This window comes from Apodemus sylvaticus, chromosome 2, assembly GCF_947179515.1.
Source record: "Apodemus sylvaticus chromosome 2, mApoSyl1.1, whole genome shotgun sequence".
Classification (NCBI taxonomy): Eukaryota; Metazoa; Chordata; class Mammalia; order Rodentia; family Muridae; genus Apodemus; species Apodemus sylvaticus.
In genome coordinates, this window is record NC_067473.1 from 65,228,531 (window position 1) to 65,254,280 (window position 25,750).

The window sequence follows — 25,750 nt, forward strand, 5'->3', positions numbered from 1 at the left end:
TTGTACAAGGAGATAAGAATGGATTGATTTAAGGCATATGATGGATGCAAAAATGTGGTATATATACACAATGGAGTACTATTCAGCCATTAGAAACAATGAATTAATGAAATTCTTAGGCAAATGGATGGAGCTGGAGAACATCATACTAAGTGAAGTAACCCAGTCTCAAAAGATCACTCATGGTATGCACTCAAAAATAAGTGGTATTAGCCTAGAAAATTGGAATACCCAAACATAATCCACACATTAAATGATGTACAAGAAGAATGGAGGAGTGTCCCCTGGTTCTGGAAAGACTCAGTGTAGCAGTATAGGGCAAAACCAGAACAGGGAAGTGGGAAGGGGTGGATGGGAGAACAGGGGGAGGGAAGAGGGCTTATGGGACTTTTGGGGAGTGGGGGTCCAGAAAGGGGGAAATCATTTGAAATGTAAATAAAAAATATATTGAATTAAAAAGAAGAAAAAAAAAGAAATAAAAAAAGAGAAAGAAACAAGAGGAAGGGAGATGGGATAGGGGGTTCTGGGAAAGGGGGAAACCAGATAAGAGGATAACACTTGAAATGTAAATAAATTAAAATTTAAATACATTTAAAAAAAGAATGCATCGATTTGCATCCTTCTGCATGCTAACTGCCACTTGAACCAGCACCATTTGTTGGAAAGGCTATCTTTTTTCCACTGGATGGATTTAGCTACTTTGTCAACGATCAAGTGAACATAGGTGTGTGGATTCATTTCCAGGTCTTTAATTCTATTCCATTGATCTTCCTCGTTGTCTTTGTACCAATACTATGCAGTTTTTTTTTTAATTACTATTGCTCTGTAATACAGCTTGAGGTCAGTGATGGTGATTCCCCCAGAAGTTCTATTATTGTTGAGAATAGATTTTACTATCCAGGGTTTTTGTTATTTCAGATGAATTTGAGAATTGCTTTTTCTAACCCTATGAAGAATTGATTTGGAATTTTGATGGGGATTAGGTTGAATCTGTAGATTGCTTTTGGCAGGATGACCATTTTTACTATATTAATCCTGTCAATCCATGAGCATGGGCTATCTTTCCATCTTCTGAGGTCTTTTTCGATTTCTTTCTTCAGAGACTTGAAGTTCTTGTCATACAGATCTTTCACTTGTTTGGTTAAAGTCACACCAAGATACTTTATATTGTTTGTGGCTATTGTGAAGAATATTGTTTCCCTAATTCCTTTCTTAGAAAAAAATTATCCCTTGAGTATAGGATTTGTTTGAGTAAATTTTATATCCAGCCACTTTGCTGAAGTTGTTTATCGGCTTTAAGAGTTCTCTGGTGCAGTTTTTTGGGTCACTTCAGTATACTATCATGTCATCTGCAAATAGTGATAGTTTGACTTCTTCCTTTCCAATTTGGATCCCTTTGACCTCCTTTTCTTGTCTAACTTCAAGTACTTATTGTATAGATAGGGATAGAGAGGGCAGCCTTGCCTAGTCCCTGATTTTAGTGGGATTGCTTCAAGTTTCTTTCCATTTAGCTTGATGTTGGCTACTGTTTTGCTGTATACTGCTTTTACTATGTTTAGGTATGGGCCTTGAATTCCTGATCTTTCCAAGATTTTTAACATGAAGGGATGTTGAATTTAGTCAAATGCTTTTTCAGCATCTAATAAAATGACCCTGTGGTTTCTTTCTTTGAGTTTGCTTATGTAGTGGATTACATTGATGGGTTTCTGTATATTGAACCATCCCTGCATCCCTGGAAAGAGGTCTACTTTATTGTAGTGAAGGATCATTTTGATGTGTCCTTGGATTTGATTAGCAAGAAATTTATTGAGTATTTTTACATTGATATTCATAAGGGAAATTGGTCTGAATTTCTCTTTCTTGGTTGAATCTTTGTGTGGATTTGGTATCAGCATAATTATAGATTCATATAACAAGTTGGGTAGTGTTTCTTCTGTTTCCATTCTGTGGAATAGTTTGAAGAGTGTTGATATTGGGTCTTCCTTGAAGGTCTGATAGATTCTGCACTAAAACCATCTGGTCCTGTGCTTTTATTGGCTGGCAGACTTTTAATGACTGCTTCTATTTCTTAGGAGTTATGTGACTGTTTAGATGTTTTATCTGATCCTGATTTAACTTTGGTGTTTGTTATCTGTCTGGAAAATTGTCCATTTCTTCCAAATTTTCCAGTTGGGTAGAGTATAGGCTTTTGTAGTAAGATCTGATTATTTTCTGTTATTATATCTCCCTTTCCATTTCTGATTTTGTTAATTTGGATACTGTTTCTGTGCCCTCTGTGTGTGGTTAGTCTGGATAAGAGTTTATCTATCTTTTTGATTTTCTCAAAGGACCAGTTCCTGGTTTGGTTTGGTTTCTTTGTATAGTTCTTTTTGTATATACTTAGTTGATTCAAGTCCTGACTTTGATTATTTCTTGCTGTCTACTCTTCTTGGGTGTATTTGCTTCTTTTTGTTGTAGAGTTTTCAGGTGTGCTGTTAAACTGCTATTGTATGCTCTCTCCAGTTTCTTTTTGGAGGCAGTCAGAGCTATGAGTTTTCCTCTTAGCGCTGCTTTTTGTGTGCTACATAAGTTTGGGTATGTGGTGGCTCCATTTTCATTAAATTCTAAAACATCTTTAATTTTCTTTCTTATTTCTTCCTTGACCAAGTTATCATTGAGTAGAGCATTGTTCAGCTTCTATGTGTATGTGGACTTTCTGTTGTTTTTGTTGCTACTGAAAGTCAGCCTTATTCTGTAGAGGAGGCATGAAATTATTTCAGTCTTCTTATACATGTTGAGGTCTGTTTTGTGACCAATTATATGGTCAGTTTTGGAGAAGGTACCATGAGTTACTGAGCAGAGGTTATATTCTTTTGATTTAGGATGAAATGTTCTATAGATGTCTGTTAAATCCATTTGGTCCGTATCTTCTGTTAGTTTCACTGTCTTTTTATTTTGTGTTTCCCTGATCTATTCATTGATGAGAGTGTAGTGTTGATGTACCCCACAATTTTTGTGTGAGGAGCAATGTGTGTTTTTAGCTTTAGTAAAGTTTCTTTTAGGAATGTGAGTGCCCTTGTGTTTGGAGCATAGATGTTCAGAATTGAGATTTTTTTTTCTTGGTAGACTTTTTCTTTTGATGAGTAGAATGTGTCCTTCCATATCTTTATTGATGACTTTTGGTTAAAAAGTCGATTTTATTGGATATTAGAATGGCTACTCCAATTTGTTTCCTGGGACCATTTGCTTGGAAAACTGTTTTTCAGCCTTTTACTCTGAGGTAGTGTTTGTCTTTGACACTGAGATGTGTTTCCTGTATGCAGCAAAATGTTGGGTCTTGTTTACATATCCAGTCTGTTAGTCTATGTCTTTTTTTGGGGGGGATTGAGTCCATTGATTTTAAGAAATAGTAAGGAATAGTAGCTTTCTGTTATTTTTGATGTTATTTTTATGTTTGTGTGCTTATCATCATTTAGGTTTTTTGAAAAATCATTTCTTTCTTAATTTTTCTAGGGTGTCGTTTCCCTCTTTGTTTTGGTGTTTTTTGTTTTTTTTGTTTGTTTGTTTTTGTTTTTTTTTTTCATCTATCATCCTTTGCAGGGCTGGATTTGTGGAAAGTTATTGTGTAAATTTATTTTTGTTATAGAATATCTTGGTTACTCCATCTATGGTAATTGAGAGGTTTGCTGGGTATAATAGTCTATGCTGGCATTTGTGTTCTCTTAGGATCTGTAAGAGATCTGCCCAGGATCTTCTAGCTTTCATTGTCTCTGATGAGAAATCTGGTGTAATTCTGATAGGTCTGCCATTATATGTTACTTGACCTTTTTCCCTTACTGCTTTTAATATTCTTTCTTTGTTTAGTGAATTTGGTGTTTTGATTATTATGTGAAAGGAGGAATTTTCTTTTCTGGTCCAATCTATTTGGAGTTCTATAGGCTTCTTGTATGTTCATGGGCATCTCTTTCCTTAGGTTAAGGAAGTTTTCTTCTATAATTTTGTTGATGATATTTACTGTCTCTTTAAGTTGTAAATCTTTGTTCCCTTCTATACTTATAATCCTTAGGTTTAGTCTTCTCATTGTGTCCTGGATTTCCAGGATGGATGTTTTGGGTTAGGAGCTTTTTGTATTTTGCATTTTCTCTGACTGTTGTTTCAATGTTTTTTATGATATCTTCTGCACTTGAGATTCTCTCTTTTATCTCTTATATTCTGTTGGGGATGCTTGCATCTATGACTCCTAATCTCTTTCCTAGGTTTTCTATCACTAGTATTGTCTCCCTTTGTGATTTATTTATTGCTTTTATTTTCCTTTTTAGATACTGGACCATTTTGTTCAATTCCTTCACCTGTTTGGTTATGTTTTCCTATAATTCCTTAAGGGATTTTTGTTTTTCTCTTTGAGGGCTTCTTTCTGTTTTCCTGTGTTCTCTTGTATTTCTTTAAGAGAGTTATTTGTGTCCTTCTTAAAGTCCTCTATCATCATCATGAGATGTGATTTTAAATCAGAGTATTGCTTTTCTGATTTGTTTGGGTAACCAGGACTTGCTGTGGTTAGAGAACTGGTTTCTGATGATGCCATGTACCCTTGGTTTCTGTTTCTTCTGTTCTTGTGCTTGCCATTAGCCATCTATTTATCTCTGGTGTTAGCATTCTGTCTCTGACTGTGGCTTGTCCCTCCCACAAGCCTGTGTGTCTACTTTTGGGAGACCAGTTCTCTTTGGGAGGAATTTAGGTATGGAGAGCTGTGGTACAGGGTCATCTCTGGGGTACAGACAGAAACCAGAAGTATTCTGTCCCCAGCTGATCCTTGGTTCCTGTGTCCTGATGGCTCCAAGAGGGTCCCTCATGAGCCAGGAAATTGAAGATGAGTGGTGGTCTTACTATGCTTGCAGGTGGTGTGTAGGCACTCCTGGGAGACCAGCTTTGTCCTGGCAGTATTTGTGTATGTAGCTCTGTGGCCCATGATCAGCTCTGGGTGCAGATAGAAACTGGAAGGCTCCCATCCCAGGCTGCCCCTCGGTTCCTGCATCCTGAGGGTTCCAGGCGGGTTCCTCTGTGCTGCAGTGGTGATCGTACCTGCACTCATAGGCCTGTCCACACTCCTGGGATGCTTGCTCTCTCCCAGCACAATTTAGGTATGGAACCCTGTGGCAGAGGATCACCTCCAAATGCAGACAGAAAATGGAAGGTTCCTGTCCCAGGCTGCTCCTGTCTGTACTCTTGGGAGGTTAGCTATCTCCCTGTGCCCACTTTAAATCTTTCTTCTCTTTGGTATATGCATTATATATATTGTGTGTGTAATTTAAAAAAAACAATGTTTTAATCCATTTAAATATAATTTTTAGATAGAAAGTTTCTATTCAACTATTAGTATAGATTTTAAATTTATCTTTGAATATTGATTTTGCAGACAGAAATTTTCTTAATTTTTTATTAGTTGTCTATTATATGCAGATAGTTTTTGAGTTTTGTAATATAATGTTCCAACTAAATAATAATATGTTAAATCACAAGTTATGACTAAATAAATATGTATATCTCATTTCATTCTCATCTCATGCACATACAAAGAAAATAAGCAGTATTTTTCTCTTTGAAATATCAGTTAATTTTGAGATCATTTTTCCAAAAGCCAATAACCACAATAGATTTTAGAAATTAAACTATCATAAACCCATTTTGTATATAAGCTTAACAAATATTGTGGTAAAATAATAAATACGAAAGCAAGATTTCCTGATTTTTGGAACAAGTTATATACATTGTTAATAGAATTTAGGCATCTCTCAGAGACTTTGTTGCCATAATGCTTGTCACACACAGAGATAACCTCGATGATTTTCTGATCAGCCATCTATTCCTAAATTCCTTTTTCTGTTTGATAAATTTATGTGGGAGATAACTTAAGGACACGGTTTAGGGTTGTATGGTATTATAGGGGAACAAAGCAAGGAGCTTTGTCCAATAGTTCAGACATGAGTTTAGAATTCCTGTCCTAGTGAAATGAGACCTGAGATGGAAAACAGGAGAAGCAATATGGGGAAACGATGGATGAAAGAGACATAGTTTGAAGCTGGTAATTAATTGTCCCAGGACTTGACCTTTGGTTTCTGGGACTGAAACAAAGTGTTAGAGCAGATTGTACACACAGAGATGGTGTTTATCTGGGTATTGATTGTTCTTTATAGAGGTCTGTAGACTTTGACACAGTTTACAGCAGTGAAACTGACCTTTGAAGTTTTGTATTCCTCTGTTTCAGAGGTAGCCAAGGTTCTCAATGTCTGCCCCAGTTATAATGCTAGGTTGCCTCTGGTTGCCTCTGGTCATAATGCTAGGTTGTCTTTGGTTATAATGCTAGGATTTTCTCCATAAATATTTTAGTCATAAAAATCATTCTATCTTTTTATAGCAATTGTACCATTGCTTCTTGGCATTTTGGCTAAGATCAAGTGTAGCAATTGTACCAATTATTGCCACCTAAAACTCTTGTCAAGAATACATAGAAATAATCAAGATTGTGCCATCATCTTAATCTTTACAGTAGAACTTATACCAGATGCATTTTATAATGAAGAATCAGACATTCTAAGAGTGTATAGAATGAAAGGTGGAAGTCCTTTTCCTATTTTCCTTTTACTTTTAAATTTCTTCCCTAGAATTGATGTAAGAACTTCTCTTAATCCTACCTTGCCCATTGCTCTTCCAAAAGAGCACAGTAGTTTTGTGGTTTTTTTCTGTCTGCCATGCACTATTGCTTTCTCTGTCCAGAATGTCACTCTGGTGCTTACCTCTGTCTAACTCTCCCTGGTGCCTTAAGAGCATACTTATCTTTCACCTACCTAGAATTCTTTTTTATCCCACCTAAATTACCAGCCTGGGAGAAATGGCTGGTGTGTGCATTTTCCTTGCTTTAGGAACACTCTACTGGAACTTTTAACTCATCATGCCATCATTACTCATTTGATTGTCTTGGTTTACAACTAAACAGTCAGTTTAGTGAGACATAAGCTAAGTCTTAATCTGTGCTACCACTTTCTTATCTGGTAAGTATAGAATGTGTATTGTGCTATACTGTATGATAACTGTATGCTGAGGATAAAGAAATGATTGAGTTTAGTTATTATGACCCATCTCAAGTCTTCCTTGGAATAACATGGGTTGTAAATTAGCAGGCAAGTGACACTTTCTTTATGTAATTGCAGCTCTGCTCTATTGTTACAGGATGCCTGTCGATGGCAGCATAAATGCTGCTGGAAGTCAGTGGCTGACCCAAAAGTCCCTGCATGCTTCTTCCCTAGGAACTGGGGTTATGAAGTCACCAGTATCCTTAAAAATGAAAGCACAGGTGAGCAGGCCTGGCCTCATGTGGAAGCCACTCTTTGTGGTCCAGCCATGGTAGCTGTGAAATGCAGGCTAACACTGTCCATTGTTCTCATTCCCTCACCTTAGGGTTAATTGCTAAGTTGAAGAAATTGTCATCTCCATCTCTTTTTGGAAATGATATTTCTGATGCCTTGTTGACAGCTGAATACCAGACATCCAATCGTTTTCATTTTAAGGTTGGTGAAGGAGTTACCACTGGCTACAATTCTGGAGAAAGCAGGTGCCCTACCTTCCTTCTCTCTGTCCTAAGCACAGTGCATGTGCAGAATCATCCTCCATTTCTTTCTGCAAGCATTTCTGGAGGAGATGGGCAAGGTTACTTTTCTTGACATTTGACACATGTGATTTTGTGATTTCACCTCAGAAATCAAGATCTACAGGGCCAAGATTTGGAAGCATTCTTATCTGCCACTGATACAAAAGCACTGTTTTCCATCCATAGATCTACAAGAAATGGTCTTATACTTGGAATTGTATTCTCTATTTTTCTTCTTGCAGATCACTGATTTCAATGGGATACGGTATGAAGTCCCCTATGAAAACATCAACCTCATGAATGGGACTGCTGGGAAGTCCAGTTTGAACTATGACATAGAGGTCATCAATGAACCCTTCAGCATTCGAGTACTGAGGAAGAGCAACCAAAGAGTATTGTGAGCTACTCCATACTCTACCCATGTTTGAATACAGAGACCTAGCTCACACGTCCTGATGTGCTCTGGGTGACTTGGAAATGGGTTTGAACATCAAAAAAAATATAACATTACTTACCATGTCTAATAAACAAAGGCAATCTGTTTTTACTGTAAAATCAGTGTATGAAACTATAGTGAATACACTTACTAAGTTTCATTCATACAATTTTTAGGAAACATGCAGACATGCTTATGGTTCTCATATATTATGGGTTAGGGAATTCTGTTGTTTTGAGTTATCACTCATACTCAAATACAAACTTTACTGTTTACCATTTCAAAGTGTCATTGCCTCTGAATATTACTCTTAAGCACCCAATGCCAATTTAAGCTTACTTACATCACAAATTGCATGGTATAAAATATGAATACTAATGCCAGTAAAACCGTCAATTAAATCCTGGTACTGGCCAGTATACAATCACCTGTGTGCTACAAGGCAGTATACTGTACCACTTTTACAGGGGGAGCTGTGCTAATAACACTTCACATCCACAGTAGTAACTGGAGATGTAAAATTGCACTTCTGTTCTTCCCCCAGTCATAAAATTTCGATGATAGAGATCTATATTATGATGCTCCTCTAAACTCAAAGAATTGGTGATACAAACAATGGGAACACCTCTGGAGGGGACATAAAATAATTAGTGCTAATATCTGAGGTCATTCAACTCTGAATGTGTGTTGGGAGGAAGGCATGGTTTTCTGCAGTCAGAGAGCATCTGTGTCACTTAGTTTCACTTCATTGTCCAGGTTGGACACTGGCATTGGGCCCCTCCAATTTGACGAGCAATACCTGCAGCTCTCTTTCCGACTGCCCAGTTCTAATGTATATGGACTTGGGGAACATGTGCATCAGCAATACCTCCACAACATGAGCTGGAAGACCTGGCCCATCTTCACCAGAGATACTGCTCCCACCGAGGTGAGGTTATACCTACCCCACTGCGGTTCAAGGTTCAAAGTCAGGAATGCTCACGCTCCATTTATAAAAGTAGCTGACCATTTAAAATACAGCTCTGTCTTATTTTGCTCAATTTAAATGAATTTGTTTTGAGAAATACTTGTTATTTTTTCTTTTTTTTATTTGATATATTTTTATTTACATTTCAAATGATTTCCCCTTTCCTAGCCCCCCCCACTCCCCGAAAGTCCCATAAGCCCCCTTCCCTCCCCCTGTTCTCCCACCCACCCCTTCCTACTTCCCTGTTCTGGTTTTGCCCTATACTGCTTCACCAAGTCTTTTCAGAAAAAGGGGCCACTCCTCCGTTCTTGTACCTCATTTGATGTGTGGATTATGTTTTGGGTATTCTAGTTTTCTAGGTTAATATCCACTTATTAGTGAGTGCATACCATGATTCATCTTTTGAGTCTGGGTTACCTCAGTATGATGTTCTCAGCTCCATCCATTTGCCTAAGAATTTCATGAATTCATTGTATCTAATGGCTGAATAGTACTCCATTATGTATATATACCACATTTTTTGCATCCACTCTTCTGTTGAGGGATACCTGGGTTCTTTCCAACTTCTGGCAATTATAAATAGGGCTGCTATGAACATAGTAGAGCATGTATCCTTATTACATGCTCGGGAATCCTCTGGGTATATGCCCAGGAGTGGTATAGCAGGATCTTCTGGAAGTGAGGTGCCCAGTTTTCGTGGAAATGCCAGACTGATTTCCAGAGTGGTTGTACCAATTTGCAACCCCACCAGCAGTGAAGGAGTGTTCCTCTTTCTCCACATCCTCGCGAACAGCTGCTGTCTCCTGAATTTTTAATCTTAGCCATTCTGACTGGTATAAGGTGAAATCTCAGGGTTGTTTTGATTTGCATTTCCCTAATGACTAATGAAGTTGAGCACTTTTTAAGATGCTTCTCTACCATCTGAAGTTCTTCAGGTGAAAATTCTTTGTTTAACTCTGTACCCCATTTTTTTAATAGGGTTATTTGGTTTTCTGGAGTCTAACTTCTTGAGTTCTTTATATATATTGGATATTAGCCCTCTATCTGATGTAGGGTTGCTGAAGATCTTTTTCCAATTTGTTGGTTGCCGATTTGTCCTTTTGATGGTGTCCTTTGCCTTACAGAAACTTTGTAATTTTATGAGATCCCATTTGTCAATTCTTGATCTTAGAGCATACGCTACTGGTGATCTGTTCAGAAACTTTCCCCCCTGTACTGATGTCCTCAAGGGTCTTCCCCAGTTTCTTTTCTATTAGCTTCAGAGTGTCTGGCTTTATGTGGAGGTCCTTGATCCATTTGGAGTTGAGCTTAATACAAGGAGACAAGGATGGATCAATTCGAATTCTTCTGCATGCTGACCTCCAGTTGAACCAGCACCATTTGTTGAAAAGGCTATCTTTTTTCCATTGGATGTTTTCAGCCTCTTTGTCGAGGATCAAGTGGCCATAGGTGTGTGGGTTCATTTCTGGATCTTCAATCCTGTTCCATTGATCCTCCTGCCTGTCACTGTACCAATACCATGCAGTTTTTTTTTCTTTTTTTTTTTAATTTTTTTTTATTCGATATAATTTATTTACATTTCAAATGATTTCCCTTTTCTAGTCCCCCCACTCCCCGAGAGTCCGGTAAGCCCCCTTCTCTTCCCCTGTCCTCCCACCCACCCCTTCCCACTTCCCCGTTCTGGTTTTGCCGAATACTGTTTCACTGAGTCTTTCCAGAACCAGGGGCCACTCCTCCTTTCTTCTTGTACCTCATTTGATGTGTGGATTATGTTTTGGGTATTCCAGTTTTCTAGGTTAATATCCACTTATTAGTGAGTGCATACCATGATTCACCTTTTGAGTCTGGGTTACCTCACTTAGTATGATATTCTCTAGCTCCATCCATTTGCCTAAGAATTTCATGAATTCATTGTTTCTAATGGCTGAATAGTACTCCATTGTGTAGATATACCACATTTTTTGCATCCACTCTTCTGTTGAGGGATACCTGGGTTCTTTCCAGCATCTGGCAATTATAAATAGGGCTGCTATGAACATAGTAGAACATGTGTCTTTATTACATGGTGGGGAGTCTTCTGGGTATATGCCCAGGAGTGGTATAGCAGGATCTTCTGGAAGTGAGGTGCCCAGTTTTCTGAGGAACCGCCAGACTGATTTCCAGAGTGGTTGTACCAATTTGCAACCCCACCAGCAGTGGAGGAGTGTTCCTCTTTCTCCACACCCTCTCCAACACCTGCTGTCTCCTGAATTTTTAATCTTAGCCATTCTGACTGGTGTAAGATGAAATCTTAGTGTTGTTTTGATTTGCATTTCCCTAATGACTAATGAAGTTGAGCATTTTTTAAGATGCTTCTCCGCCATCCAAAGTTCTTCAGGTGAGAATTCTTTGTTTAACTCTGTACCCCATTTTTAATAGGGTTGTTTGGTTTTCTGGAGTCTAACTTCTTAAGTTCTTTATATATATTGGATATTAGCCCTCTATCTGATGTAGGATTGGTGAAGATCTTTTCCCAATTTGTTGGTTGCCGATTTGTCCTCTTGATGGTGTCCTTTGCCTTACAGAAACTTTGTAATTTTATGAGGTCCCATTTGTCAATTCTTGCTCTTAGAGCATACGCTATTGGTGTTCTGTTCAGAAACTTTCTCCCTGTACCGATGTCCTCAAGGGTCTTCCCCAGTTTCTTTTCTATTAGCTTCAGAGTGTCTGGCTTTATGTGGAGGTCCTTGATCCATTTGGAGTTGAGCTTAGTACAAGGAGACAAGGATGGATCAATTCGCATTCTTCTGCATGCTGATCTCCAGTTGAACCAGCACCCTTGTTGAAAAGGCTATCTTTTTTCCATTGGATGTTTTCAGCCTCTTTGTCGAGGATCAAGTGGCCATAGGTGTGTGGGTTCATTTCTGGATCTTCAATCCTGTTCCATTGATCCTCCTGCCTGTCACGGTACCAATACCATGCAGTTTTTAACACTATTGCTCTGTAGTATTGCTTGAGGTCAGGGATACTGATTCCTCCAGATTTTCTTTTGTTGCTGAGAATAGTTTTAGCTATCCTGGGTTTTTTGTTGTTCCAGATGAATTTGATAATTGCTCTTTCTAACTCTGTGAAGAATTGAGTTGGGATTTTGATGGGTATTGCATTGAATCTGTATATTGCTTTAGGCAAAATGGCCATTTTAACTATATTGATTCTACTGATCCATGAGCATGGGAGGTTTTCCCATTTTTTGAGGTCTTCTTCCATTTCCTTCTTCAGAGTCTTGAAGTTCTTGTCATACAGATCTTTCACATGTTTGGTAAGAGTCACCCCAAGATACTTTATACTGTTTGAGGCTATTGTGAAGGGGGTCATTTCCCTAATTTCTTTCTCAGCCTGCTTATCCTTTGAGTATAGGAAAGCCACTGATTTGCTGGAGTTGATTTTATAACCTGCCACTTTGCTGAAGTTGTTTATCAGCTGTAGGAGCTCTCTAGTGGAGTTCTTTGGGTCACTTAGGTAGACGATCATGTCGTCTGCAAATAATGATAGTTTGACTTCTTCCTTTCCAATTTGTATCCCTTTGACCTCCTACCATGCAGTTTTTAACAATATGTTTCAGTAGTATTGCTTGAGGTCAGGGATACTGATTCCTCCAGAATGTCTTTTGTTGTTGAGAATAGTTTTAGCTATCCTGGGATTTTTGTTATTCCAGATGAATTTGAGAATTGCTCTTTCTAACTCTGTGAAAAATTGAGTTGGAATTTTGATGGGTATTGCATTGAATCTGTATATTGCTTTTGGCAGAATGGCCATTTTAGCTAAATTAATCCTGCCGATCCATGAGCATGGGAGGTTTTTCCATTTTTTGAGGTCTTCTTCCATTTCCTTTTTCAGAGTCTTGAAGTTCTTGTCATACAGATCTTTCACATGTTTGGTAAGAGTCACCCCAAAGTACTTTATACTGTTTGAGGCTATTGTGAAGGGTGTCATTTCCCTAATTTCTTTCTCAGCCTTCTTATCCTTTGAATATAGGAAGTCTAGATTTGCTTGAGTTGATTTTATAACCTGCCACTTTGCTGAAGTTGTTTATCAGCTGTAGGAGTTCTCTAGTGGAGTTTTTTGGGTCACTTAGGTAGACTATCATATCATCTGCAAATAATGATAGTTTGACTTCTTGCTTTCAAATTTGTATCCCTTTGACCTCCTTATGTTGTCTAATTGCCCGAGCTAGTACCTCAAGTACAATATTGAAAAGATAAGGAGAAAGGGGGCACCCATGTCTAGTCTGGTTTGCTGTATATTGCTTTTACTATGTTTAGGTATGGGCCTTGAATTCCTATTCTTTCCAAGACTTTAAGCATGAAAAGATGCTGAATTTTGTCAAATGCTTTTTCAGCATCTATTGAAATGACCATGTGTTTTTTTTCTTTGAGTTTGTTTATGTAGTGGATTGCATTGATGGATTTCCGTATATTGACCCAACCCTGCATTCCCGGGATAAAGCCTACTTGATCATGGTGGATGATTGTTTTTATGTGTTCTTGGATTCAGTTGGCAAGAATTTTATTGAGTATTTTTGCATCGATGTTCATAAGGGAAATTGGTCTGAAGTTCTCTTTCTTTGTTGGATCTTTGTGTAGTTTTGGTATCAGTGTAATTGTGGTTTCATAGAAGGAATTGGGTAGTGTTCCTTCTGTTTCTATTTTGTGGAATAATTTGAAGAGTATTGGTGTTAACTCTTCTTTGAAGGTCTGATAGAATTCTGCACTGAAACCATCTGGTCCTGTGCTTTTTTTGGTTGGAAGACTTTCTATGACCCCTTCTATTTCTTTAGGGGTTATGGGACTGTTTAGATGATCTATTTGGTCCTGATTTAATTTTGGTATTTGGTATCTATCAAGGAAATTGTCCATTTCTCCCAGATTCTCCTGTTGTGTTGAGTATAGGCTTTTGTAGTAGGATCTGATGATTTTATGGATTTCCTCAGTTTCTGTTGCTATATCCCCCTTTTCACTTCTAATTTTGTTAATTTGGATACTTTCTCTGTGCTCTTTGATCAGTCTGGCTAAGGGTTTATCTATCTTGTTGATTTTCTCAAAAAACCAGCTCCTGGATTAGTTAATTCTTTGTATGGTTCTCTTTGTTTCCACTTCATTGATTTCAGCCCTGAGTTTGATGATTTCCTGTCTTCTACTCCTCCTGGGTGAATTGGCTTCTTTTTGTTCCAGGGCATTCAGGTGTGTCGTTAAGCTGCTAGTGTATGTTCTCTCCATTTTCTTTTTGGAGGCACTCATGGTTATGAGTTTTCCTCTTAGCACTGCTTTCATTGTGTCCCAAAGATTTGGGTATGTTGTGCCTTCATTTTCATTAAATTCTAAAAAGTCTCTGATTTCTTTCTTTATTTCTTCTTTGGCCAAGGTGTCATAGAGTAAAGTATTGTTCAGCCTCCATGTGTATGTGGGCTTTCTGTTGTTTTTGTTGCTATTGAAAACCATTTTTAAACCATAGTGATCTAATAGGAGGCATGGGATTAATTTGGTCTTCTTATATTTTGAGGTCTTTCTTGTGACAAATGATATGGTTGATTTTGGAGAAGGTACCATGAGGTGCTGAGAAAAAGGTATATTCTTTTGCTTTAGGATGAAATGTTCTATAAATATCAGTCAAATCCAATTGGTCCAAATCTTCAATTAGTTTTACTGTGTCCCTGTTTAGTTTCTGTTTTCCTGATCGGTCCATTGAGGAGAGTGGAGTGTTGAAGTCCCCCACAATTATTGTGTTAGGTGCAATGTGTGCTTTGAGCTTTAGTAAAGTTTCTTTTACAAATGAGGGTGCCCTTGCATTTGGCGCATAGATGTTCAGAATTGAAAGTTCTTCTTGGTGTATTTTTCCTTTGACCATCAAAAAGTGTCCTTCTGTGTCTCTTTTGATGACTTTAGGTTGAAAGCCAATTTTATCTGATATTAGAATGGCTACTCCTGCTCTTTCCCAAGACCATTGGCTTGTAAAATTGTCTTCCAGCCTTTTACTCTAAGGTAGTTTTTGTCTTTGACACTGAGGTGTGTCTCCTGTATGCAGCAAAATGTAGGGTCCTGTTTCCTTATCCAGTCTGTTAGTCTATGTCTTTTTATTGGGGAATTGAGTCCATTGATGTTAAGAGATATTAAGGAATAGTGATTATTACTTCCTGTCATGTTTGATGTTATTTTTATATTTGAGTGGTTATCTTCTTTTGGGTTTGATGAAGGAAGGTAACTATCTTGCTTTTTCCAGGGTGTAGCTTCTCTCCTTGTATTGGAGTTTTCCTCCTATTATTCTTTGCAGAGCTGGGTTTGTGGAAAGATATTGTGTAAATTTGGTTTTGTCATGGAATATCTTGGTTTCTCCATCTATGGTCAATGAGAGTTTTGCTGGGTATAGTAGTCTTGGCTGACATTTGTGTTCTCTTTGAGTCTGCATGAGATCTGCCCAGGGTCTTCTAGCATTCATGGTCTCTGGTGAGAAGTCTGGTGTGATTCTGATAGGTCTTCCTTTATATGTTACTTGGCCTTTTTCTCTTACTGCCTTTAATATTCTTTCTTTGTTTAGTGCATTTGGGGTTTGGTTATTATGTGACAGGAGGTGTTTCTGCTCAGGTCCAGTCTGTTTGGAATTCTGTAGGCTTCTTGTATATTCATAGGCATCTCTCTCTTTAAGTTGGGAAAGTTTTCTTCCATAATTTTGATGAAGATATTTGCTGGCCCTTTCAGTTGTAAATCTTCACTCTCATCTATACCTATAATCCTTAGGTTTGGTCTTCTCATTGTATCCTGGATTTCCTGGATGTTCTGGGATACAAGCTTTTTGCATTTTGCATTTTCTTTGACTGTCAATGAGTCAATGGTTCCTATGGTATCTTCAGCATCTGAGATTCTTTCTTCCATCTCTTGTATTCTGTTGATATTTGCATCTATGACCCCTGATTTCTTCTCAAGGTTTTCTATCTCCAAAGTTGTCTCCCTTTGTGATTTCATAGTTGTTTCCACTTCTGTTTTTAGATCCAGGATGGTTTTGCTCAGTTCCATCATTTGTTTGTTTGTGTTTTCCTTTAATTCTTTAAGAGATTTTTGTGTTTCCTCTTTCATGACTTCTGCCTGTTGACTTAAGTTCTGCTGCATTTCTTTAAGTTTTGGGGTTTTTTTTTTTTTGTTTTTTGTTTTTTGTTTTTTTGCGTTTCTTCTTTATTGGCTTCTTATCTCTTAAACCTTATTCTCCTGCATTTCTTTAAGTGATTTTTGTGTTTCCATTTTAAGGGTTTCTAGCTTATTCATGTTCCCCTGTATTTCTTTATGAGATTCATTTATTTCCTTTTTGTGTTCTTCTAGCAGCATCATGACCAATGATTTTAAATTCAAATCTTGTTTCTCTGGTGTGTTGGCATAACCATGACTTGCTGATGTTGGAGAGTTTGGTTCAGAAGCTGCCATATTGCCTAGATTTCTGTTAGTAGCGTTCCTGCGTTTGCCCTTTGCCATCTTGTTCTCTGGAGTTAGTTGGTCTTGTCTCTGGCTGGTATTCGAGCCTCCTGAGAGGCTCTAGGGCTATTTCCACTACAATGGATGGCTGGGTTTCCCCTGTTCCAGATTGCTGATGTGCTGTCCTTCTCTTGGGTGCCCTTGCAGCCCTAGTGTGCTTTGGCCCAGATTGTGCCTTTGAACCAGATCATGCCTGTTTCCTCCTTCAGAGAGTGCTGAGGGTGTATGCTGCAGGACCTTTTCTGAGTGGTGATCACTCTGCTGGGCAGCCGAACTCCCAACCGGGTTGATGTACACAAGGCTAGCCTAGCTGCTCAGGCCCTGAGTCTATGCAAAAGCTTGGGAGGCCAAGGTCTGAGCAAATTTCCCCTCAGGCTATGAGTGCTAATTGGGTCTGTCGGGTGGTCAGGATCGGGAGAGTCTGCTGGGCTAACCACCTCCTGGCTGGCTTGGCACACAGACAGCCCATCGAGTAGCCCAGGTCTTGGGGGCAGTCCAAGCCCTGTCTGGGCCTAGACCCCTGCTATGTTAGCCTTGGGCTATGCCTGTTAGCTGGCTTTGCACACCGATACCACTCCCCCCCAACAGCCCAGGGCCTGGGTGCAGGCCAACGCCCGTCGGGCTTAGACCCCCTCGATGTTGGTCTCGGTTATGTTTGCGTACCTCAGTCTGTCTGATCTCTCTGGCGTCTGAGAACCAAGATCAAGGCGAGTCTCTTGTAACTGACTGTGAAATACTTGCTATTGAGTTTAATAGATTCACAAATTAGAAATATAGTAATTAAAAACAACTTTCTTGGAAGATATAATTTAATGATTACGTAAGATAAATAAAATAATATTTGAAAAACAGCCAGGCCTCTTAGCACAAGTCCATGATCACAATTATTCAGGAGACTGAACAAGAGGATTTCAATTGAAAGGTTGCCCTGGACTACAGAGTAAGTTCAAGGCCAGTCTGGGCTAATTAGTAAGACTCTGTCTCAAAATAAAAACACAAAAAGGATTGAGAATATTAGTAGAAGAAAGTTTGCATTGCTTAGTGTGTGTGAGTTTCTGGATCCCATACCAATGCCAGGAAAAGGAGAAAACTTTTATAAAATGATGCTTTCTAGCTTTAATAACTCAGAAAATTAATATTTAGAGAAGAATATCAATCTGGGGTCATTCTCATTGGAGTGTATAGATATAAAGTTCATCTTCAACTTCTCTTGTATTGTATATCAGAACATTTCAAAGACAATAGTATTGACTATTTCTTCCATTTTGTGTAACATTTTTAGCTGTCTCATTGTAGTATATCCTTTCTGAATAGCATTCCAGTGAATACATATACCATATTGTGTTTCTCCTTTTATTATGACAATACCATTTTTATATTACACTCGATTAAATGTTGAACAGTATATGTATGACTTTTTTGTTGCTACATGAATCGCATTTCTTTGATTATGAGAGACAGAGCCTTGTGCCAATCATCATGTATGAGGGAACATATGAGGGAGCTCATTATGTAGCATTGGCTGTCCTAAAAGTAGCTATCCTCTTGGTATTGTCTTCTAAGGGCTAGAATTAAAGGTGCTTTCCACCATAATTTGCAGGATAAATATTTTAAATATATAATCCTGTTACTTCTGTAATTTCCTTTCTTGTTGGCAGGGCATGATTAATCTGTATGGAGCACACACGTTCTTCTTGTGCCTGGAAGATACCAGTGGGGCTTCTTTTGGAGTTTTTCTGATGAACAGCAATGCTATGGGTAGGAAGCATCTTTTTATCTTCTCTTGATAGGACTAGATTTAAGCATGATGTTTTCATTTGTAAGAATTTATTTTTCCCCTGAAAATAGAGTCTTCTCCCCTGAAATACACCCTAAGCACAGTTCCCCTCCTCCACTCCTCCTAGCAGCCCCCTCACCTGCCCTCTCCCCAAGATGCACACACCCTCTGTTATCTCTTCAGAGAAGAGCAGACCTCCAAGAGAGAACAGCTAGAATTACTCTTATTGTGGGACCTCATTTAACAGTCACAGGTTGCATGGAAGTACTTCCAATGAAATTTGAACCTGACAATTTAACCTGTTCAGAAATCTAGCTCATGCTTAGAAACACTTGACTGAATGCTATTTCGGAGAATGTCTCTGATTTGATGTTTCTCCTAATATTTTGTAGATAATAAGATTTCTTGGTATGCACACTCCAAAGATACCTGTAGATCCCTTCATGCGACATGCTGTCTGTTGGTCGGCAGCAGACTGTATTGGTTGTGTCTCACAGCATCTTCCCACAGTCATCTTCTTGAAGTTTCTAATGAGTGGTGTGCCAAGAAACATTATTCATTTTAAAAATAGTACTCTTTGTAAGTTTGCATGTGTATAAACTATAATAAAACTCATCCAATAAGTTTTCAAATTTTTTCTGTTGGATTAAACCACTCATATCATAGAAATTTATTTTAATGTAGCTAGAAATGATAAAATTTGCTCTTTTTTTATAAGCAACATGAAACAAAATAAAATTTCACCTTTGATAGGAATCTTCTTCAAATTGACAGAGTTTAAATAAAACAAATATGTGTGATTTATTTTCCTTTGAAAATGAGAGTTTGGGACAACACAGCTATTCATGTTTCAGAGAGATATACGTTTCCAGAGGATTCTAATCGCTCTTTCAAATCCTCCCAGAGGCCACACTTCAGCCTGCTCCTGCCATTACTTACCGCACAACTGGGGGGATTTTTGACTTTTACATCTTCTTGGGAAACACACCAGAGCAAGTCGTTCAGGAGTACCTGGAGGTATGGCTCTGTCTTCCTTACTGTGGGTTTGTTGTGGTTTTCTCATATATTTGTTTTGGTTAACAAGAGAAAAGTTAAAGCAGTAGTATGCAAGATAGGTGCAAATGCTGAACTTGCAAGTATTTCATTATTTTTTTTAAATGAATTGACTGGATGTGTTCTGCATCACTGTCAGCACAATCCAGGAAGCCTTGAGAAATGCAAAAGGAGCCTTAATTCTGTTTCCCACGCATTCCCATTGTCTATTTCCTATTGTTCCTCTGGCTAAAATCAATCATTCCAAAGACCTACAAATCAGCAAAGTTCATTTAAGCAGCGAATAAATAAACAAGCAAGAAGTAATTACATGAGATAAATCCTACTTATATTTTTATTCAAGATGCAGGGTAGAAGGAAGCTAGACAACTTTTAGTCTAATCTTCCTTCAAAGAAGCATCTCCAAAGAATGGTGAAGTGACTCCTTCAAGGCGTCATATAAGGTTATTAAACATGCTTCTAAATCCCAGTGAATCTACAGTAAAATAAAACAGAACTTAGTCCTAGTTGATTATAAGCAGAAGCATTTTGTATTGAAGGTTGTAGGGGAGGTCCAGACAATCTGTATGGGATTAAGTAGCATGAGCGAAAGCCTCTGAGTAGGTGGATAGGGACTCTTAGAAAAATGTGGGACAGGGTTCTAGTCTTCTCACAGGGTTCTAGTCATGAAGTACTTGGAAATTTTGAATACTTAAAACACACAGTATTTCTTCACCCATTATCCATGTGTCTCATCAGTTTTTTTTCTTTTTCACCATTGTCAAACACCACCGCTACATGAGTTGTATTTATTCAAGGTCTGGGAAGACAGGAATACTGTTTGTTTTGTGTCATAATCTCAGTGTCTATGGGGAATCTTATTACACTACGAACACTGAAATATATTATTGAACGAATGGATAATAATGCTTTTTATAGCTCAGTGGTAGAGTACTTATCTGCTATGCATGAGACTCTGGTCTCTATTCTCAGCACCACTACTAAACAACAAAACAAAACATGAATTGTGAGGGGTAGTTTTGATGGTCAAGTTGACAGAACCTAGAATTATCTAGGAGATGGGCCTGTGGAAATGCCTGTAGAGAACTATTTGATTACAGTAATTATATTCCAAGCAGGTGAGGCTTATCTTGACATCAGGTGAGGCTATTTCTTAGGCAGGTTATAAAATGGAGAGAGCAATGAACGCATTACAAAGTATTCGTTGCTTCCTCCATTTCTCCCACTCTGCCTCTCTCACCAGTGGATAGAATATGATGAGCAGCTTCAATCTTTTGCTACTTTAACTTCCCTGCCATGATGGACTGGAATTTGAGACAGGATAAAATCTCTTCTCCTTATGTTGATTTTATTGGGATATTTTATCAAAGAAACAAGAAAAAAATTATGACATCACCTCCCAGCCAGATAGAACAATGTTTTATTTTTCTCCATCCTCCAATTTTTATTAACTGTTGGAAATTCAACCCACATTTTCTTGGGTGCTAGGCAGACACTCTACCACCTGAACTACATCTCCAACCCATTTCCTTTTCTATAGGACAGTGGTTCTCAATCTTCCTAATGCTGTGACCTTTTAATATAATTTCTCATGTTTTGGTGACCATAAAATTATTTCATTGCTACTTCATAATTGCAATTTTGCTACTGTTATGAATCATAATGTAAACATCTGATATGCAGGATGTCTGATATTCAACCCCGCAAAGAGGCTGCAATCCACACATTGAGATCCACTGCCATAGGATGGCATTATTAGTCCAAAATAGCCTGAAAATCCTGTTGTTTACTGCTGCTGCTGCTGTTAGGATATATTTAGATATTTTAAATTATAAAAGACTTAGCCAGGCAATGGTGGCACATGTCTTTAATCCTAGCACTTGAGAGGCAGAGACAGGTGAATTTCTGAGTTCAAGGCCAGCCTGATCTACAGAGGGAGTTCCAGGACTATACAGAAAAACCCTGTGTCAACCAAAAAAAAAAGTTGATGAAAGGCTTGAGCTTTGGAGTTTTGCCATAGTAGATTCTTTTTGTTTCTGACAATTTTAGACCTGAGGACTTTAAAGAAGCAAAAAGCAATCAATGATTCAGATGGATTTGATGCTGCAATTTTCGTTAGTGTTTGCTATAAAAGCTCAGATGCTATTTTACCTCTCTTTCCAGGTTGTTGGTCGCCCTTTCTTGCCTTCCTATTGGAGCCTTGGTTTTCAGCTCAGCCGCAGGGATTATGGAGGCATTGATGGGCTGAGACAGGTTGTCCAGCGAACACGTGATGCTAAGATTCCATACGTAAGCTGAGGCCTTTCTTATTGGGGCTTAGATACAATCTCATTTCTTCTGGTTTTTTTGCATTCAATTAAGAAGAAAAAAAGTAAGTAATATGATAGATTGATAGAGCCACACACAGTGTCAGATATTGACATACTGAATTCATAAGGCCATGTTCATTGAGTCAAAGGACTGGAATTTTAGTCCTATCTCTTACTATCTCCCTGCAATGTTGGCTTAGTTAATATTGTGGTTTCTATCTTTTAAAAGTAAGGATTTTACACTTCACCCTGGGGAGTTTGGAGTGAGAACTACTTTACATAAGGCATATAATGCACTGTCTCTGAGCACAAACACCATCAAATTTAGCAGTAGTTTTATAAGTGAAATCAACACATGGTAATGTTGTCAGCAAGAACTGAAGATGTTAATAATGATTTGCAGTAAGCTAATTGCAAATGATCTTGCAAAACTCCAGATTAACTCTGAATCTCTGTGGTTGCAAAGTATTTATGGTGTGCAAAGTTCTCCTGTAAATCAAAAGATAACTCCAAGTGTCTAATGTCTAATAAACTCATCACATGGTCAATGAAGTTGTTAGAATTCCTTCAGGATTAACTTCATGTTTCAGAACTTGTGCAGGCATATATATGTGGTAAGCATTTGATAGACACTATCTGGGTGGAAATGACTTGCTTGATCTCAGAGAACTCAAGATGGTAGATACAGCCATCAAGGTTTCCTGTGAGAAATATTCCCACCATATTGTTTTGTAATAAGGGGAAAATATTTGTGTTTAGTTCTAAATCCTCCACTTATACTATCTGAAAGCATTCAATTCCCGGAAGAATTAGGCCAAGGTTTTATGTACTTGTAGTAATCTAGAATGGCATTCACACTCATGGTTCCTATATATCACTCTTTTATGAATGAGAAAATGTAAGGTTCCATTTTTCCAGGACTACACTACTAATCAGAAAGTCCAATTTGTATGCATCAATCTTATGGCTCTACTTCTAGTGGTCTTTCTTGTCTATCTTCCTCTGCATCTGCTAGTACTACCAGATCAGGAACAAATGAGCACTTCTTTCCTGATGGGGTGCTCCCTCTCTGTGACTATGTGTGGCACCTAGGACTTCTTTAACACTTTTGATCAGAGCAGATGATACCATATTGGGCAACAACATCAAGCCATATGAAGAACATATGATAGACTTTCATATGATCATGAGGCAAATGGAATATTGGAAAACAAGGAATATGTAGATTCAAGTGCTGATACCAAAGCTCCAGTTAGCCTTTACCTCCCTATTCAAGGGACTGGGAAATAACATTTAACCTTTTAATATTCCAGTCTCGTTAAAGACAGCATCCTGTCCTCACATGGTAGGCAAACAAACAATGTGCATATGATAAGTTAGTTAGTTAAATCTCTACAGCTCTTTGACACTCAACACTGTTTGTCATTCATCTAGAAGTTTAACAGACAAAAGACCCCCCTTATCCTCTTATGACCATACATTTTGACTTGATTTTGAGATCTAAAGTTTTGTGGTTATAAGTTCCCTCACATGTTCATTGAAATATACATTTAATGAGTATCCAATACATGACCAGCATCCAAGTCCTTAAATTACAAGGATAAACAACATATACTTCCTATCCTGAGTTCCTCAGGGACATCCTCCTGGCATCCACATATCAGAATGGGGAAACAACTACCATCTGAGAGTAGATGCATCTTTTAAAGGAGCTTATTAATTTCTATGAGCCAGGCAAGTTTGGAAAATCCTAGGACTATGTTGCCACGTGGCTTCCCTTTTAATGGTTATGAATCAGTGATGAAACCTCTCCAATTAACAAAGTAATATTTCCTGAGTTCTCACTGCCCAGAACTATCTTTCAGGATGTGCAATACTCGGACATAGACTACATGGATGGAAAGAAAGATTTCACTATTGATGAACAAGCTTACCCCAATCTCTCAGATTTTGTTAAGGACCTACATAATAATGGACAGAAATATGTAATTATTCTGGTATGTTCAAACACTTAGCTTGGTGCTTTATTTTTTTTCTCTCAAGTTGCAAAATGCACATGACAGAGCATTATTTATACCCTTCTTATTTATTAGAATCCTGGCATCGTCAACAATGATAATGACTATGAGCCCTACAGGAATGGAAGCAAGGACAGAGTATGGATCATGAGCTCCAGTGGCTTTGCTGTTGGGGAGGTAATTTCTCAAGTTCAGAGTATATAACAGCTTGAGATTAACTTGAGTATATGAAGATAGATGATAGGCAAGTCCCAATATTGCTACTTTTATGATTTTGGTAGTTTTCTATTTTAAACTAGTAGATATGATAATAATAATAATAATAATGTTATTAAAATTCTAAGAGATATAAAAAACTAGTCCCAGACTCATTAACATTTCAGATAATAGAAAAGAAAGGTATCTTTAGTAGAAAATTACTTTAAGAATGACTTCCACTAAATTTCTCTTTTCTGAGATGTTAAATCCAACTTCAGTCTTGTAGCAAGATATTCATGATGAATTTGGAACCTAGTTCATTTAATATACTTCTTAATTTATAGAAGACACATAGGTAGACTCAGGCTTGACTCTATAGTATCAGCTTCAGACTCTGGATAAATTACAAAGGAACTGATTTTTAGGACAGAGGTAGTATTTACAGTTACCCGATTGTTTACTTTGCAAAACTCTCTTTTGGGGCTTGTAAGTAGCTTGCCCTTCACTCAGCTCACTTAGCTTTGCTCACTGACTTGGTTCACTCTGATTAGTTTTCCTTGTTGCTTTTATTTTCTAAGAAGCTATGCGAAGTTTTTCTTCCAAACCAAGCCTCCTCTTTTACTGTTTATTTTATGGATATGAATCTCTAAATCACCAGATAGACTAATTTTCATGCATTAGTAAATATGATTATAGTCAAATAAAAATTGTGGTTATCTAAAATTCATTCCCTCCAAGTGAGCCATTTAAGTAGAATATGGTATTTTTATAACTAAGATAATTAATTAGATGATTGATTCCATTGACCAGGAAATAAGGATAATCATTTGTACTAAGACACTGGCAGAGGTAACAGCAGTAGAGGCAAGATGGGGGTTGCTGCATTGTGTTAGAATATGTGGGCTTCCTCTCATCTTATGACACTCTTAGGCATTCTGTTTCACAACCACTTATTCCTTGGAATGTGAAAATTACCTCTAGTTATTACATGGTACCCATCAACTAAAACAGAATCAAAAGCCCAACATATTTAAAAAGGGAATTGAAAGCTTGTATCTTCTGTATTAAGCTGTTGGATCTCAAAATAAAACAATTGTACATGAATATAGAAAATAGACATAAGGAAGAGAGGTAGTTGATGGGAATGGGAAGGAGATGAGGGAAGGAAGGAGTCAGAAGTGATGAGAATGCTTTTTTTACATGAATAAAAATGTCAAGGAACACATTTATAAAAAGAATTCCTTTAACCTTAATAAATGTAATGGTTAATTTTTATGAGTATAGTATCATCCCAAACTCCCAATATATAAATGTATTGCAGAAATTAGCATGATTGTTATACTACAGTTTATATTCAAGTAAGCAAAATTTTTAATAATTTGTCTATATATATACCTTTTTGCAATTTGTGGATGATAGAGCTTCTGTTTGACAAATGCAGAAAAAAATAGAGATAGCATTAAAAACTTTATATAAGAGTAAGGGTAACTTTATTCAAGCATTACAAAATATTATTTACCCACCAAAATTGGCATATTATTTATAATGGACTCAAAACAGCTTTATATGATCTTAAATTAACAACATATTAAGCATTTTAACCATCTTCTTCAACTATTTAACATTTGGACTTTCCAGAATTTCTTTTTAATTTTAAAATATTTATTATTTGAGAATTTTTATATGAGTGACTATATTTACATTATTTTCCACCTCCTTCTCCAACCCCCAACACCTCCCATGTCCTTCCTTACTCCTCAAATTAATGGCCTTTTCTTTAATTGTTGTTATGACCTGTGCATCCATATAAAATTATAATGCAACCTGCTGAGTTGAGTTGGTGTTTTCCATATATATATATATATACACATACAT

At 37.6% G+C, this 25,750-nt stretch overlaps 1 protein-coding gene across 1 annotated transcript in view; it reads left to right on the forward strand.

Annotated features, from left to right (window-relative positions):
* Positions 1-25,750, forward strand: part of Mgam2 (maltase-glucoamylase 2 (putative)) — a 102,258-nt gene that overhangs the window by 20,894 nt on the left and 55,614 nt on the right. Inside the window, exons 4-12 of the mRNA XM_052172841.1 lie at positions 7,204-7,327; positions 7,432-7,541; positions 7,864-8,018; positions 8,814-8,985; positions 18,179-18,278; positions 19,202-19,314; positions 21,514-21,639; positions 23,525-23,656; positions 23,753-23,854. Coding sequence (XP_052028801.1) covers positions 7,204-7,327; positions 7,432-7,541; positions 7,864-8,018; positions 8,814-8,985; positions 18,179-18,278; positions 19,202-19,314; positions 21,514-21,639; positions 23,525-23,656; positions 23,753-23,854 — 1,134 coding nt within the window. The remainder of the gene's footprint in view (positions 1-7,203; positions 7,328-7,431; positions 7,542-7,863; positions 8,019-8,813; positions 8,986-18,178; positions 18,279-19,201; positions 19,315-21,513; positions 21,640-23,524; positions 23,657-23,752; positions 23,855-25,750) is intronic.